The following is a 17,562-nucleotide window of genomic DNA, read 5'->3' on the forward strand; positions in this document are numbered from 1 at the left end:
AGCCTTTTATTCCATTACTAGAGGCCCAGTGCACAAAATTCATGCACCGGGGCGGGGGGGGGGATGTCCCTCAGCCCAGCCTGCACCCTCTCCAATCTGGGATCCCTCTCACAATCCAGGACTGCTGGCTCCCAACCACTCACCTGCCTGCCAGCCTGATGCCCCCCTAACCACTCCCCTGCCAGCCTGATCGATGCCTAACTGTTCCCCTACCGGCCCGGTTGCCCCTAACAGCCCTCCCCTGCTGGCCCAGTCACCCCTAACTGCCCTCCCCTGCCAGTCTGGTTGCCCCTAACTGCCCTGCCCTGCAGGCCTGATCACCCACAACTGCCCTCCCATGCTGGTCATCTTGTGGCGGTCATCTTGTGTCCACATGGGGGCGACCATCTTGTGTGTTGGAGTGATGGTCAATTTGCATATTGCCTCTTTATTATATAGGATTAATTGAATTTATTGGGGTGACATTGGTTAATAATATATAGGTTTCAGGAGTACAGTTCTACAATACATCATCTGTATATTGTATTGTGTTCACCACCCAAAGTCAAGTCTCCTTCCATCACCATTTATCTACCCTTTACCCTCTTCTACCTCCCCCCACCCTCCTTTCCCTCTGGTCACACCATACTGCTGTCTGTGTCTATAAGGATTTTTTGGTTTTGTTTTGTTTTTCTTAATCTCTTCACCTTTTTCACCCAGTCCCCCAAACCTCCTTCCCTCTGACAGCTGTCAGTCTGTTTTCTGTATCTGTGAGTCTACTAGAGGCCCAGTGCATGAAATTCAAGCACAGGTGCAGTCCCTAGGCCTGGCCAGCAATCAAAGCACAAGCACTTGGTGTGGAAGGGCATGTCCCAGCTGACCTCTGGGCCCGGGCAGCACCTGGGCCCTCGGGCCCTCACACACCCCCCTCCACCTGAGTCACAGCACTCAAGTCCCCACGTGGAGATGCGGGCCAGGGCACAGTGTGGGCCTCTGGGCCGCCCTGTGGCGCTGCATGAAAGCTGGGTGGGCAGCTCACTCTCTCCCGGCCAGCCTCGCAGACCAGTTCCTGCGTGAACCCACGGGGAGCCCAAATGGCCCCTGTGGTCCTGGCAGCTGCAGCCTAGCTCACTCAGAAGAGACTGTGCAGGTGTGGGGCGGGCTCCTCATGGGCGCCTGGCACCTGAGTACGGGGGCTTCCCCGGCACGCAAGCCCTGGCATCCTGGGGGAGGGTAGGAGAGGGAGTGAGAGTGAGCTCGGTGGACACCCCGCATTCTCACCGCACCTCTGTCCCTGTCATCCCCACTCCCAGGTAGCCAGCGAGAGGTTGCAGCCCCCCCGCCAAGCGCCGTGGGAGGTTAGTTGCTGCCACCCACCCCCAGTTCCCCATCCCGGTCCAAGGCCAGGTCCTGATCAGGCGATCAGGACCTGCCGGCCGCTGGTCGCCACCTGCAGTCATTGGTCACCAATGTCTGCCATGTTCTGCACCGCCCCCTTGTGGTCAGCACACATCATAGCAAGTGGTCAAACGCCTGGTCGAGGGGACAATTTGCATACTAGGCTTTTATTATATATGATGATTTCTATTTTGTTATTTTGTTCATTAGATTCCACATATAAGTGAAATCATATGGTATTTGTCTTTCTCTGACTGGCTTATTTCACTTAGCATAATACTCTCCAGGTCCATCCACACCATCACAAAAGATAAGATTTCCTTATTTTTTACAGCCGAGTAGTATTCCATTGTGTAAATGTACTATAGCTTTTTTATACACTCATCTACCAATGGGCACTTGGGCTGCTTCCAAATCTTGGCTATTGTAAATAACTCTGCAATGAACATATGAGTGCATAGTTTGTTGGGTTTTTTTATTGAATAGGAAGGGCTGGTGTATGTATTCTCTTAAAAAAAAAAAATCCAGTGACCTAAGTAATCCCAACAGAAGTGAGGATCAATAAGATGCTTGTGAAAAAAATGACAAATAGGCTGACTGAGCCAAAATACAATTTATTTTTTCCACAGTAATTACCTTGTTGTAGTATTACTGGTATGCACATGTGTGTTCAATGGACCCTACCACAATGTTAAACAACTACGTATCAAATTTTATGTATACAATGTGTGCTTTTCTTTCTCAGTCCCAGTCCTTGATGGATATGTTATATAGCAGGTGCTCAATAAAATTTGGGAATATTCCTCCAGTTTCATTCTCTAGAAAAGATTGAAAACTCCTTGATGGACAATGTTTCCAGACTACATGAAGGGCTCCTACAAATCAATAAGAAAAAGAAGAATAACACGAAAAGAAAAACAGGCAAAGGCTATGGACCCTTTCACAGAAGAGGGAATAAAAATAGCAGAGACAATGAAAAGTTGCTCAACCTCACTGATGATTGGGAAAATGCCAGGCAAAAGGAGATACCATTTTTGACTAATTACATTAGCAAAAAGGTATACTATCAAGATACTTTCATACACTGTTTGTGAAAAGTATACGTTGGCTGGGCTACCTTAGAGGGCTATTTGCCAATATCTATTTGCATCCTGAATTTAAAGGATTCTGGGCTCTGTGCTGGAGCCAGTTCATATCAGCTTTCAAGAGCCAGTTGTGTGTATCTTTTTTCAACTCCAAGTTTATTTTAGTAAGGTCACATTAGTAGTTTGAAATCAACCATGGTGAGGCTGATTTCACAATGGACATGGACAAATGCCACAAATCAGCCCCTACCCCCTTTTTTTGAAGACTGGTTATTAAACATTTATCATATCCTATAGGGTATTTGTCAGAGTCCAGAACCTAAAAAAGTACATAACTCAAGATAGAGCAATTCCTGTTTCCTAAGATATATTTGCACATGTATACAGGGAGGTGTGTGCAAGGATGTTCACTGCAGCATTGTTTGCAATGAGGAAAAACTGGAAACAACCTAAAAAATCCATTGATAGGGAATTAAAAACACACACACCTAAATTACGTGCCTGGAATACTATGCAGCAGTTGAAAGAAATGAAAAAAATTATGCACACACACTGATGGAAGGAAAAATTTCTTTACCTACTTAGGTGTGACTGGGAAAATAACTGACAATGGACAGATTAACAGGAAAATAAAAATATTACCCATGCAGGACCAACGTATAATAAGGTGGCAGGGGAAGGGAGGAAGATTGGGAAATCATAGGACGGAAGGTTCTGGTGATTCCCGCTTCCTCAGTTTTTGCAGAATGTCCCAGTGCTTCAGGTCAGTGTTCCCTGACTGAGACATGAGGGATGAGGGGAGTGAGTGCTAGCCACCGACTAGTAAAGCTCCATTCTTATCAGATGAGGGACATTCAGATGAGATTTCTTTTAGAATCTTCTATAGCTCAGATATTTCCACTCTGAAGTATTCTCTATGCCAGTTTGGTGGGCTGTTGGTCTCTGCAGTACTAATTTGGAAAAATCTCAAGACATATCGTTAAGGGGAAAAGCAATTTGCAGGACAATACAATAGGACTGTACATATGTTACAGGATTACCTAAAACAATACAGTAAATATGGGCATATATGCAAGTTGGTAAAAATCATTTAAAAATCTGGAAGGAGATACACTCAAAGTAATCACAGAGGCTACTGCTGGGGGAAAAGAGGCACAAACCAGGATAGACAGTATCCTATAAAATAAAAACTAATATGCTAAGTGTCCAGTTGTCTGTTCAACCAATCAAAGCATAATATGCTAATGATATGCTAAGGCTGCTCAGCTGCTCGCTATGACGTGCACTGATCACCAGGGGGCAGACGCTCCAACTGGTAGGTTAGCTTGCTGCTGGGATCTGGCCAATAAGGTCTGAGCGAGACAGGCCAAACATGCCCTGGAGCCCTCCTATGGTCCGTCCCAGGCTGGCCAACCTCCTGCATTCCTCCCCGGGATCTGGCTAAGGTCTGAGCGAGACAGGCCAAACATGCCCTGGAGCCCTCCTATGGTCCGTCCCAGGCTGGCCAACCTCCTGCATTCCTCCCCAGCCCCAATCGTGCACCAGTGGGGTCCCTCAGCCTGGCCTGCACCCTCTTGCGCTCTGGGACCCCTCAGGGGATATCAGAGAACCAGTTTCGGCCCAATCCCGCAGGCTAGGCCGAGGGACCCCATTAGTGCATGAATTCGTGCACCGGGCCTCTAGTTAGTGATAAGGGACTTTAGCCTTAATTGTAAGGTTTAAATGCTTCTCAAGGACAATGTATCCATGTATTATTTGTGTCAAGTTAAAAACAAACCAAAACAACCTCTTGAAGACAGAAATGTCCATAAGCTTCCACCCAAAATGCTCCTAGAATGGTAGGCACCCTCTTACTCTGGGCCTCCGAGGCAGCCCCACACCTCTCTCAAGACACTCTGAAACCTTTATGGGATATCAGGCCTGATTAAAACCCTTAATGGCCCCAGAAAAGCACTGAAAAGATAAAGATTCTCCTTCTTTATCTGCATTTAAATTCAAAATAAAAAATACTATGAAAGTAAAAAAAAAATCCTACAAAGTTCTGATTTTTTCCTATGACTGTGGTGATATTTTTGATATTTGAACATTTTTAAATCTCTCAAAAATGCTGGCTTAGCTAAAAGCATGTGCTTAATTTTAATTAACTGGGTATTTTAGCACCTGGCAATACAAGAATGAAAAATGGAACAAGTCATCAGCAATCTTCACAGTCCTTCTCCAAAACAAGGATAAGATAAAAGAATGAAAGGCAAGGACAAGAATTTAATCACTACTTGTCTCATCAAACCAGCTCCTTAACAAGCCATGCACACAGTTAATTGGCTAAACATCCAGGTGCAAAACTAGGTGTGGCCTTTGATCTACAAAGAATGGCTCCATGGTTACTCAGCAACCACCTCTCTCCCAGAGCTCTTGCAAGACAACAGGGACTTGCTGGGTCTCGCCCCTCTGGCAATGATTTGAGGGCTGCTTGCCCACGGGGACTGCAAGTTGATTCTTCCAGAGTCAGGTCCCCAGTGAGGAGATTTCTCCAGCTCTTTAGGGACCTTCAGAATCAAATTCCCTTAGCTTTTCAATAACTGCTCCCTATGTGAAAGGGGAGAGGGAAAGGAACTGTTTGTTAAACTGTTGCATTATTCTTGCCCATTTATTAAAATTACAAGCATAAGCTTTGATGAAGAGAAGGATCAGCTTTTACCACCTGTCTCAGCAAGGGAAGTGGGCGGGTCTGTTAAATCTCCTACTAGATGCTCCGGGACCCAGATTATCTGGTTATTTATTACTTACTGGTTTTACTTTACTTCTTCCTGATAGTGGGGGAAAATATTTTTCTCTAAACTCCCTATGTACCATATTGAAGTGGGGGTACACTATCCATCAAATGGCTACATCTATGGTTTAATGGATCATACAGTAACTTCCGGAGTGACTTGTTTTCTTCAAGCTCAGAAGGGATCTGGGAAAAGGCATTTCCTTGGTCTATGAGGTCCGAAGTCAGGTGTTCCCTCTATGCCCAAAGGATTTGGCACCTTACTTCTAGCCCTGACCCTGGCCAGCCAATCCAGGTCAGACTGGGACCCCAGAGAAGACTGAATGTTACATGGCCCACCTGCTTGCCTGTGCCATTCTTTGGCTGATAAGATACTGGTTGCTAGCTAATATAAACCCTTTAGGCAAAGTTTAGTTGTGTGTCGAGTAATAACCCTTTAAGTCTTCCATGCTGAACTCTGTTTTGAGGAAAAGTAGGAGGGAATTTTTTTTTTTTAAGAGTTCTTATTCCTTTCTGCAAACTGCTTGGAGCATGTGAGCATGAATTGGAGGATGTGAGCATGAATTTCATGAGCTAATAAGACAGACTATGCTCACTCTCTCTTCCCTTTCCAGACTCTAGCCCCTGGGGATTCTCTTCAGGAGGCAGGTAAGCGACCCTAGAAAGAACAGCAAACCTCACCTTCCTTCCCAGTCAAGCCAGAACGGACTCCCAGCTCTGCCAGGGGAGCTACAGAAACTTTCTGGCCTCAACTCTCCAGGGAAGGAGGGAGCACTGGGGTTTGTTCAGTTGCACAGTTCCACGTCCATTAGCAGTCATAGGTTCTCTTACTCCAGCTATGTTTAGCTTTGTTTGATTGTCTTCCATGGGAACACAACTTTTCCCAGCTCTCCGTTCCTAACAATTTATCACCAAGGACTTGAGCCCCAGATGATGAGCCAGATGTCATCTGGGTTTGTAAACATCCACCAAGAGAAAAGAGAGGCCCCTTCCATGAAGAAGGGTGACCCCACTCATTTCTGGAAATGTGTTCTTTTTCTACCTCCAGATCCAAAGACATACCCCTCTATCCTTCACAAGCTCATCTGATTTTAAAAGCTTTTGCTTAAAATACTGTAAAAATGATGTATGGTATCAGGTGGATACTAGAATTCTTTGGGGGGGAGGTCACTTCATAAGATATATAAATATCTAATCACTATGTTGTACATTTAAAACTAGTATATTTTGTCAATTATAATTGGAAAATAAATTCTTTGTAAAAACTGGAGGAGTGAAGAAGAAATAAGCTTTGACGTAAAACCTTTTCTGATGACTCCTGCCCCTCTGACCTTTGTCTATGCTGAAACTCTCACAGCAGTTGTAGCTTAAACCATTCCATTTAGCAATCTATTTGGCTAGTGACTTGTACTGCTCGTAAACTGCTTCATGGTTACTGGTTTCAGTTTCCTAAGAAGACAGCTCCTAACAGCAGTAATGATGACAATAGCAGCAGCCACAGCAAACATTTATAAATGGCTAACTCCTTGCAGATATTATTTCCCACACGCCAACTCATTTTATTTCCCCAGTATCCTACTGTGGTATGCACTACTGCATTATCACCTTATTTTTTTTATAACTGAAGAAGCTGAGGCACAAAGATGTTAAATAAGTTGCCCAAGGTTGCAAACTAGTAAATAAAGGAGCTAGGACTTAACCCAAGTTGAAGAGCCCTTGGGTCTTTAAAAGATGTCTTTTAGATTATCTCCTAAATCCTATTTACTCCGTCCGTAGTACCTGCCCTGTGAATTAGATTTATCATCCCTATTTTCAGATGAGAAAACTAAACTGAGGTCACACAGCCAGGGCCCTGTGGAGAGTTGTGATACAAATCTAAATCTGATGCTTCCTTTATCCCCCACTTACATGGAAACCATGATTTGATTAATACCCAACTCAATCATCATATGTCTCTGATGCTCACCTCATGCACAGTGATAGAGACATTTGCAATCAGGGGGAGGAGAAAGGATAAAGATGTATGAAATGAGCTCCCTACCCTCAAGGAGTTCACAGTCCTGGAGGAAACAGATGGCAGAGAGGAGGTACTTGCGCTGACAAGTTGTACCTGCTGTGATGGCAGCTGTGAAAGTTGAGCAGGCACAAAGGGATGAGGTCGGAGAATCCCTGGATTGGCGCGTAGGAAAGTGAACTTAGACGTTTTGTCAAGTTTTTAACTCAAGGTTTTGTGATAAAAAAGATTTTGTGATAGATTCTGTTGACCAGAAAATTCAACTAAGAGCACCCTGAGTATGTGGGTTCATTAGGTTTCTGCTATGAATAATAACATCCTCCAAATACATTATAAAGTGTTGCTAGCCCTAATTGGTTTGGCACAGTGGATAGCGCATCGGCCTGAGGACTAAAGGGTCCCAGGTTCGATTCCAGTCAAGGGCATGTACCTTGGTTGCGGGTACATCCCCAGTAGGGGGTGTGCAGGAGGCAGCTGATCAATGCTTCTCTCTCATCGATGTTTCTAACTCTCTATCCCTATCCTTCCTCTCTGTAAAAAATCAATAAAATATATTTTAAAAAATAAAAAATAAATAAAGTGTTGCTATTTCCTAGGTTGCCCCTGGTTCTATAAGGAGCAAGAAGAGGTGGTCACAGAATGCTGTCTGGGAATTCTAGAAACTCCTGACACAGTGAAAAATTCAGTGAGTGTGAGTGTGTGTGTGTGTGTGTGTGTGTGTGTGTTTTGGGGGGAAACAGAATCCAAGCTTTTACTGGATTCTTTAAGACATAAAGTGTCATACAAAAGTTAAGAACCACTAACATGATACTTTGAAGATATACCTGAACATATAACTATATAAATATATATGCACACACATACACATGTTTAAATACACATACACACACACACGTATTTCTGTATGCATAGAAAGTGTCTGGAAGGAAACATACCAAACTGTTAACAGCAACCGTTTGTTGTTATTTTTTAAGCAGAAGATAAGGGAGACTCATTTTTGCTCCATACTGTTCTGTACTGATTTAACAATTAAATAATTATTAATAATTTTAATGAGTATGTATTACCTTTATAATTAAAATGTAAAAAAATTTCTTATCTCTGTATTATAGCATTGTAGGTAGACCATGTGGAGAAAACCATAATAGTGAGGAAATAGCTGTTACAGACTTTACTAGAAACATTGTTACAATGAATTAATTGGTAAGAGTGATGCTATATTTAACAAGCTTGGGTCGTGGTTGTCCAGGTAAGATCATGATAAACTGCTGCCTACTTGGGTACTGTGGATGGCCAGGAAGCCCTGTATGACAGCAGAGTCATCTTGCACATGGCACCCAGAGATGGACAGTGAGGCCAAGGCCATCGGGAACAGCATCAGACTTTACTAAAAGCATCAGCAACCTCTGCACTGAGACAGGTTTACATGAATGCAGGTTGCAAGTCCCCCAAGGTCACATATGCATACAAAATCATCACTGTAGGAACTGCCATCATCTAAACACAATGAGCAAGGACACAGATATTTTTTACAAGCACGCATTATTCTTTTGGGGGATCTGGCAGGTAGAACATGGAGCTGGAAGACAGTACCCTGACGTCTCTTTCTGACCATGGCCTAGTGCAAGTCCTCTGCCCTGTCTGTCCAGATGTTTCTCCATTTTCACAAAACAATAAAATAGCTTCTACCAAAGCCTGAAAATCAATCATTCTGAGATCAGTGCCAAATCTTTATCATGGTTCTAAAAATATCCAGAATATGAATCATATGAAGTCCCCAAATTTATTTTTATTTTTAACATAAAAAGAGTATAATAACAGCATTAAAGATTTTAACTACTTTCACCTTTCAGTCTAAATTTCTTTTAAACTAACAGTTTAATCTCTTATTCTAGTTATGCTATCAAATCCTTATTATCCCCCTTTTCATTTCTCCCAGCCTGCATCCTGTGAATCAATAAAACTTTAAACCCAACACCAGTAGCAAACAAAACTAGCTGAGAACAGGTAAAAAAAAAAAAAGAAAGAAACAAAAGGCCTAATTATAGTCCTTGTTGAGTATATGATATAAATACCCATATTTTGCTACCTGCTTATGTATAAGTTTAGTATTTTATTCTGTTAGGATATGTAGTGAACTTGTAACTTATGTCACTTGGTACCATTATCTGACAAGAAGCAGGCATAGGCAGGTTCCTTTGTAACAAAGGCTAGCTCAGTCCAGCATAGAGTTGTGATGCTATAAGAGACAATTATGGCCAATCCCAGACAAGGGAGAATTCACTACACTTAGATAAAAATTGCTATTTCTCAAATTTTGAGGTAAAAACTATACACTTTGCAACTCGAATTAAGCTAATTATGTTCTATTTGGGTTTTCTCTTCTGCTGAATAATTCACCATCTAAAACATTTGAAAACCTTGATTAGAAAGTTGGACAGCTAAGAATCATAAGGTAGCAATTGTCCCACAAAGGCCCATCCTTCCAACATCCTGTTCTTTTAGGAAAACATCCACTCATTTCTGAGCTGATTCTAGAAGGCTTCCTTCTATATCCTTGTCCCTTTACTGGTCTAGATATTTATTGTGCACTTCCCCGCTCCCCCCGCCCCCCCCCAAAAAAATACTTTCTAACATTCTGTTTAACATTTATTTTCATTTAATTTCTATTTATATTCTGTATTCCAAAGTTTCACTCAGGTCTAAAAAAAGAACTTCAGTAACTAATAGCTAATGGCAGGTCTTTAGATTCCAGGTACTCAATGTCATTCTTGGCTTTTCATTTAGGGGCTGTTCATCCTTCTTGCATTTAGGGCAGAATAACTTAAACTAAATTTTAAAATGCTGTCATTCTTTTTGAATCATCATTGAAATAAGACCGGGGGAAGAGAGAATTATATAAAGGAAAGGGGAGGATAAAATGGTGGAATTTAAGCCTTCACTGATGAGTTGATAAGAACCACAGCTCCCAAGGAAAGCCAGCACTGAGGATCAGGCCAATCCTTTGCTTCTTATCAACGTGAAACTACTGAAGTCTGGAGTTTCTGTCTGACTTTTTTCTGAAAGCAACTCTTGGCTTTTGCCTGGACTGTTTCTAAACAGACAAGTAGTTAGAGTGCTTTTTGCTAAGCAAGGACAATTTCTACAAGGCCTAATTCAGGCTGAGGATTATTTTTACTTTGCCCCATATTTCCTGAACTCAAAATAAAGTGGTTTTAACCTAGGATTACAGAGGTAGGAAACTTGGTGGGGTCTGCTGGGACCCTTATGCCAGTTTTCTCCTTCCCTGGTCCTTTCCCCAGAGAGATGTCCTGGTTTAAGTATGTGTCCCTTGCAAAAATTTACAAAAACTAGTCCCAGAAAATACAAAAACAGATAATATCCAATTAGGCAAGAAGAGGAGTATTTTATTCTCATACTTTCTTAGAGGGAATATAAACTGATATAACCTTTCTGTAAAGAATCTGCCAGCATTTACTAAAGTCTTAAAAACAGTCTGCTCCACTTCCAGGAATTCATTCAGGGAACATCAACTCTTCTCCCAGTTCTAGCCTTCTTTCTATTATCTCTCTAGATTAGGATGATTAGTCATTTAACTGTTCTTAGTATGTTCTGTATTTTCACAATCTATAATAATAAAAGGGTAATATGCTAATTAGACCGGACGTCCTTCCAGAAGTCCTTCCAGATGACTTTCCAGATGAAGCTGGATGAAGCCAGACGAAGCCAGGGCTGCGAGGGCCAAGCCCCTTACATGAATTTCGTGCATCGGGCCTCTAGTAGACTAATAAACATATACGCCTTCAGTAATCAGAACTAAAACAATCACTGGTAAGTATAAAACATAGGCAAACACACCCTGTCCAAAGCCACTTGCATTAAAAAATGCTTAGTGTTAACCTCAACAACCAGTTTCTTTTATGATAATGATGGTGAACAACTCAGTGTATGTGAATAGTTTCCCCAACGACCTAGGTGTGGTTGGGGGACATAATAAAGAAGCCTATGCCCACCACTGTGGGTGCTGCTTTCATAGGAAGATCTACACAGAGCTCTCCCTGTGGGTCTGTGGACTGGTCCTTTAGGCTTCCACAAACTTTCATTGGAATGTAAGTTAATACTAATGTGGTAGCTACAGTTCTTCCTTCCAAAGACATCTGGAATCTCATTATCTAGTGAAATATTGTTGACCTTCATTTTATAGCAGGAGACATTATCTAATTCTTCTGGATCACATGATGGTAGCCCTGGGAACAGAGAGCAAGTTTTAATAGTTCGTTGGCCAAACCACATTACCCTACTATTTCAAGATGTTTTCTGAAGAGTCCACAGGGGCTACATTTAAAACCTTCTGGTTATTGTTTGCTAACTGCTGGGATGGTTTTAATCAGGGAGGAAGCCAGTATTTTCAGCATGGGTGTTGGGAAGAACTCCTAAAAAACGTCTCCAAATTGATTTAGGAGAAAATGCTTAACAGAAGAGGACTTATTCCTGCCCTGGAATAAACTCATTAGAACTGATATATGATGTAACCACAGACCAAGAGAACTACACTTTTTTTTTTTTAACACATTATATCCCAAAGGCAACTGAGTTCCTAAAGTTTATCAATATCAGGTTACAAAACCTGTTCAACAGGGACCATCGCTTTCATATACTGGTTGACAGCTTCCTCCTCTTAGAATGACCTTGGTGTTTTGTACAACTTCTCTACTAGGATCTAGTTTTTTTAAAGACATTTCCTTTCTTTTTTTTAAATATGTTTTTATTGATTTTAGAGAAAGAAGGGAGAGGGGATAAAAGCATCATCACCGAGAGAGGAACACTGATTGGCTGCCTCCTGCACGCCTCCTACTGGGGAATGAGCCCACAACCCGGGCATGTGTCCTGACTGGGAATCAAACCAGTGACCTCTTGGTACATGGGCCGATGCTCAACCACTGAGCCACATCGGCTGGGCTGAAGATATTTTCTTGAAGAGGTTTTAGTTGATGACTCAAGTAAAATGTTCTGAGGTAAAGAACCTCACATTACCTCCAGTGACATTTTTCTCTTCCCACAGTCCTGACTTGAGGGTGAAGGAGTCCCTTTGTGATAAGATCAGTTTATTTCTAGGTTCTAAAAAATCCCATGTTTCTCAGTAGCTCAGATCAAATCAGATCCCCCAGATTTGGGTAGAACTAATTCAAATACCTGAATCAGTTCCAGAAGCATCTCTGGTTTTATTATCAAGGGTCAGCAAATCTCTGGGCCTCAGCTCAAGATACACAGTATTTAGTCAGCCTTGTATTTGTTTGTATAAAATGTTTTCTAATTCTTGTATAATTTATCATGTATATATTCCTAAAATCTTACTCAGGAACAAACCACCATAATATGGGTTTCTAAAGTTGACCCCAGCCAACCTGAATCCAAGCCTCTGGGGATAGGGTTCTAGACACCTCCTTTTTTTAAAAAAATGCTGTTACAAGTGCCTCTACATGCTGAAGTATAAGAGCCTTTACAGTAGAACAACTATAAGAGTAAATGGAAAAAATAAGTCCCAGCAAGCAGAGGCAGGCAAATTTGAATTTGAGGATTTAATACTAATGGGTGAATAATATTAAAAAACAAAAACAAAAACAAAAAACAGGTCATGAACACCTTTGCTTCAACAAGTCCATTTTCAGCTAGGCTGGCTGCATCAGTGTGCTGATACTTTCTTCTGCCTCTGAGAGCTTCTTCAGAACTTGGTTGACCTTGGCCTCATCAAATTCCAAGCACAGAAATTCAGATTCCTGGAAAACATAAAAGGGTGTTTTAGCTACAAGAGACTCTCAAGATAGCCAAGGCTCTGGATCTGGTGTGACCCAACTCCAAAGGCCTGGGGCCCTTACCCAGCAAGCCTGGCTCAAGCCTCTATATCCCTAAATGATATTTTACCCAGCACAGCAAATCCAGCACAATGCCCTAAATCAAACTACTTTTCTGAGGTGTTTCATAAGTGGTAAAGAGGTATTTAAATGTCAGATGTTCTCATTAGGAGGTGTGTGAGAAGCTCTTCTCATCTGTCATCATACTTGATCCCTTAATAATTTTTAAGGTAAGTACTAAATATTGCTATTTTATAGATGACCCTGGGGCACAGAGAGGTTAACCTGCATCACAAAACCAGAAAAAGGCAGAATCAGATTGTGAACTCCAAAGTCCATGCTGTCTCCACAGCACCTGGAGTATAAAATAAAAGGAGGATTTGGATTGGCTGTGTTACCCTGGGACTAGGGCTAATTTGGATCTAGTGGTTGTACTAGAAATTGTGACAAGTGGTGACCAAGTTGCTTGGGAAACATCAATCAGATCATTGAAAGATAACCAGATCTTGAAACAGCTGTAAATATTTCTAGGGCTTTTCTACTTGTTGCAAGCTGGCTCTCCCCAGATTTCCCTCAAACACATTTCCTTTCATCACTGGTAGGATCAGTCAATCAACCCTAGATTAGGTAGACATCAAAAACAAAGGCCTCTGAAGTATGGTGACAGAAATTTCATGAGCACTAAACAAATCCTAGGTTTGCACTGTCTTGAGAGACAAGGGCAAATTATATATCCAAGAGTAACTATGTTCAAGACTCTTAAGAACAATAGTCATATAATTTTAAAGCAGTATGAATTATTAGAATCATATAATCCAACTGTCTTATTGTTTAGATAATGAAATCGAAGCCCCAGGCATATTAAATGACATGCCTATTGTCTGTCTCTCAGTTGATGGCAGAACCACAGATCAGTGATCTTCTCTACATTTTCCTCTATAAATACTATGGCATTTCCCAAAGTGGCAGGTAAAAGAAGACCACAGCCTCTTCAGAAGGAAGGAGTCATTCTGTCATCAGCTAGAAGAACCTTCAGCAGTTGATTTTGAAAAAGTACTTTCGCTGCTGCTAAGCTGCTGTGCTGAGTCTATACTGATGGCATTGAACAATCCCCCAGGAAAAATGAATGCAGAGGAAAATAAGGGGCCTCTCAGATGAAAGTCTCCCAAAGGAAGGGAAGGTAGCTTTCCCCGACAAAAGGGAACTTTCTCCTCAAACATGTATTTGAATAGGAGAGGGGTATAGGCTCATATGTGAGCTTAGAAACTACCAGGTTTTCATTTAGTTGAAAGCAAAAACCAATTTTTAAAAAAAGAAGGAAGCCCTAACGGTTTGGCTCAGTGGATAGAGCGTCGGCCTGCGGACTCAAGGGTCCCGGGTTTGATTCCGGTCAAGGGCATGTACCTTGGTTGCGGGCACATCCCCAGTAGGGGGTGTGCAGGAGGCAGCTGATTGATGTTTCTCTCTCATCAATGTTTCTAACTCTCTATCCCTCTCCCTTCCTCTCAGTAAAAAAAATCAATAAAATATATTAAAAAATAAAATAAAATAAAGAAGGAAGCCAGCTGTGTTTGAGCTTCAGGAGGAGCACATTTATAGCAAATTAAGCTGTTCAGCTGGCTACATTAAGAACAGGCCTCAGATTTGAAAGCCTCTTATTCTTCATTCAGTTTTACTGAGATCTTTAGTTGACTTTAAAACATTTTTTAACATCTGGCTTTTGAACCAATGGTCTAGAAACTAATAACTAGCAGAGTCTAACATACATATTTAGGAAACTGGCAGAAAAGATGATGTATTCCCTGTTTCACCTCAGAGAAAGTTCGTTACAATGATAAATCACCTGGTTTTCCATTTATGTGGGAAGAGATTATCAAGGACAATGATCATAGAGACAGGAAAATGTAAGCAAAGTTTATTAATAGCCAGGATCTTTTCTGATCAGGGTCATTAATTTGTTGTAGGTTTTAGTATTCACATTATTTTTTATTAACCCTCTTAAGTATTATTGAAACTCAGCCTATTTATTTTAATATATTTTTATTGATTTCAGAGAGGAAGGGAGAGGAAGAGAGAGAGAGAAACATCAGTGGTGAGAGAGAATCATTGATCAGCTGCCTCCTGCAAACCCCACACTGGGGATCGAATCCACAACCTGAGCATGTGCCCTGACAGGGAATCGAACCATGACCTCCTGGTTCATAGGTCAATACTCAACCAATGAGCCATGCTCAGTTTATTTTTAAAGGAAATCAAATACTGAAGAGAAACAGCAGGCTAGATAAAGAAAAGTCAAAAGTCAGTGTGGCTCGGTGGTTGAGTGTGAACCTATGAACCAAGAGGTCACAGTTTGATTCCCTGTAAGAGCACATGTCCGGGTTTCGGGCTCGATCCCCAGTGTAGTGTGTGCAGGAGGCAGCCGATCAATGATTCTCTCTCATCACTGTTGTTTCTATCTCTCTCTTCTCCTTTCCTCTCTGAAATCAATAAAAATACTTTTTAAAAATAGTAAAATAAATATTTTCTATCCTCTCCCAACCTTCACCTCTCACCCCTTGAAACAATGAACACTAAAGTCTTAGAAAGACATATAACCCTACATGACTCAAAGAAACAACTAACCTGAAATTGTATTATCAATGCCTAGCTTCATCTAGTTATGCTATCAATATCTTATCAGGAATTCAAGAGCCTTTAACCTGGGGCTTAACATATGGGTCTTTTTTCAAATTTCACATTTGACTGGAGTACCCTACCAAAAGTACATCAAATGCACTTGAAAAATATCTTTAGAAATGCAGGTAATGTTTATTAAGCCTGAGGCAGAAAGTACAAAGCAATCTGAAACACCTTTTTTTTTTCCAAAGTCCTCCACTCTGATCTGGACCTAACTGATCATAATAATGAGAGATAACAAGACTAAATTCTGGTATTTAAATATCTGAGTAAAGAGTTAGAATTGGCCCTGATCGGTTTGGCTCAGTGGATAGAGCGTCAGCCTGCGGACTGAAGGGTCCCAGGTTCGATTCCGGTCGGGGGCATGTACCTTGGTTGCGGGTGCATCCCCAGTGGGGGGTGTGCAGGAGGCAGCTGATCGATGTTTCTCTCTCATCAATGTTTCTAACTCTCTATCCCTCTCCCTTCCTCTCTGTGAAAGATCAATAAAATATATTTTAAAAAAAAGAGTTAGAATTGTTTCTTTTCAGTAGAGTTTAGATACAGCATGGGGTAAAGTCAGAAAGTGGTTAGCAGATGAATAAGCAAGCACATCATTAGTAAGACTATGTATTTTGTGATCATGGAGAATATGGCATTGTATTAAACACAAGGTTTTAAATAATTATTTTAAATTAGAAGAGAAAGCAAAGGCAAAATATTCAAATAGTCTCTCCAAGTGCAAAAACTATAAAATTCTAAGAGGCGATCCTTGAGAGGCCAACCTACCCAAACCAACAACAACAAAAATCAAGCTAGCTTTAATGACTTCCAGACAAGGACATTTCACAGGTTCCTAAGGAACTCCTTTCCCAGGTAACCACTCTAACATTCTAACAAGGAAACTCTTACTTGTGAAGCCTAAGTCTTTAATGTTTTAGCTGAAACTCATTTCCTATCAGGGTCAAAGAATATAACTGATTATTCATTTATCTATACTAATAAAAGGCCTGTGGCCGTGACTCCATAGCGCAGACCAACCAAAGACTGGTCACCAGGAGGCTGCGTGTGCAGCGAAGTGCCCGCAGGTGGGCAGGGCTGCATGCGAGGCACGGCGCATTTGGGTAGGTGGGGACTTGACTCTGGGTCCCACGTCCCGCCTAGCGCCGCGGGAGTCAGTCTGGGTCTCGCGCGATATCACACACTGGGCCTCTAGTCCTATCAAATAATAGAGAAACATTGTAATTAGCCGTACCTCCGCTACCCTTCCCATTGGCTAATAAGGGCGACATGCAAATTAACTGCCAACCAAGATGGTGGCCGGCAGCCAGGCAGCTTGAAGCGAACAGGAGGCTTGCTTGCTTCAGTGACGGAGGAAGCCAACGTTCCCCGCCTGCCGCTGCCGGCCTCTGAGCTTGCACTCTAAGAAACAATGTTACAAATATAGAAGCTAAACAAAACCCCAGAAACCTGCTTTCAGCCAGCCGGGCTTCAGCCAGCAGGACCGCAACATTGTTTCAATTATAGAACAAACGCAGATCCCTGCTTTCAGCCAGCCGGGATCTCAGAGCTGGAGTGAGCAGGACCGCAACAGTGTTACAATTATAGAACCCAAACAAACCAGATACCTGCTTTCAGCAGCCGAGGCCTCAGAGCTGGAGCCAAGCCTCAGAGCTAAAGCTGGCCCAGAATAAAAAAAGAAAAGAAAAAAAGGACAGGTTGGGAGCTTCAGTCACCCGCCAGCCTGAAAACGGCCCTCAGCCCCTCACCCAGACTGGCCAGGCACCCCAGTGGGGACCCCCACCCTGA

At 42.1% G+C, this 17,562-nt stretch overlaps 2 protein-coding genes across 2 annotated transcripts in view; both read right to left on the reverse strand.

Annotated features, from left to right (window-relative positions):
• Nucleotides 1–12,954, reverse strand: part of B3GNT2 (UDP-GlcNAc:betaGal beta-1,3-N-acetylglucosaminyltransferase 2) — a 72,989-nt gene extending 60,035 nt beyond the window's left edge. Inside the window, exon 1 of the mRNA XM_005884572.2 lies at nt 12,890–12,954. The gene's annotated coding sequence lies outside the window, so the exon portion shown is untranslated. The remainder of the gene's footprint in view (nt 1–12,889) is intronic.
• The window catches only part of COMMD1 (copper metabolism (Murr1) domain containing 1), a 78,517-nt gene continuing 73,762 nt past the window's right edge, over nt 12,808–17,562 (reverse strand). The window contains exon 3 of the mRNA XM_014532050.1: nt 12,808–13,023. Coding sequence (XP_014387536.1) covers nt 12,916–13,023 — 108 coding nt within the window. The 3' untranslated portion in view covers nt 12,808–12,915. The remainder of the gene's footprint in view (nt 13,024–17,562) is intronic.

The sequence above is a fragment of the Myotis brandtii genome, unplaced genomic scaffold (assembly GCF_000412655.1).
Source record: "Myotis brandtii unplaced genomic scaffold, ASM41265v1 scaffold84, whole genome shotgun sequence".
Taxonomy (NCBI): domain Eukaryota; kingdom Metazoa; phylum Chordata; class Mammalia; order Chiroptera; family Vespertilionidae; genus Myotis; species Myotis brandtii.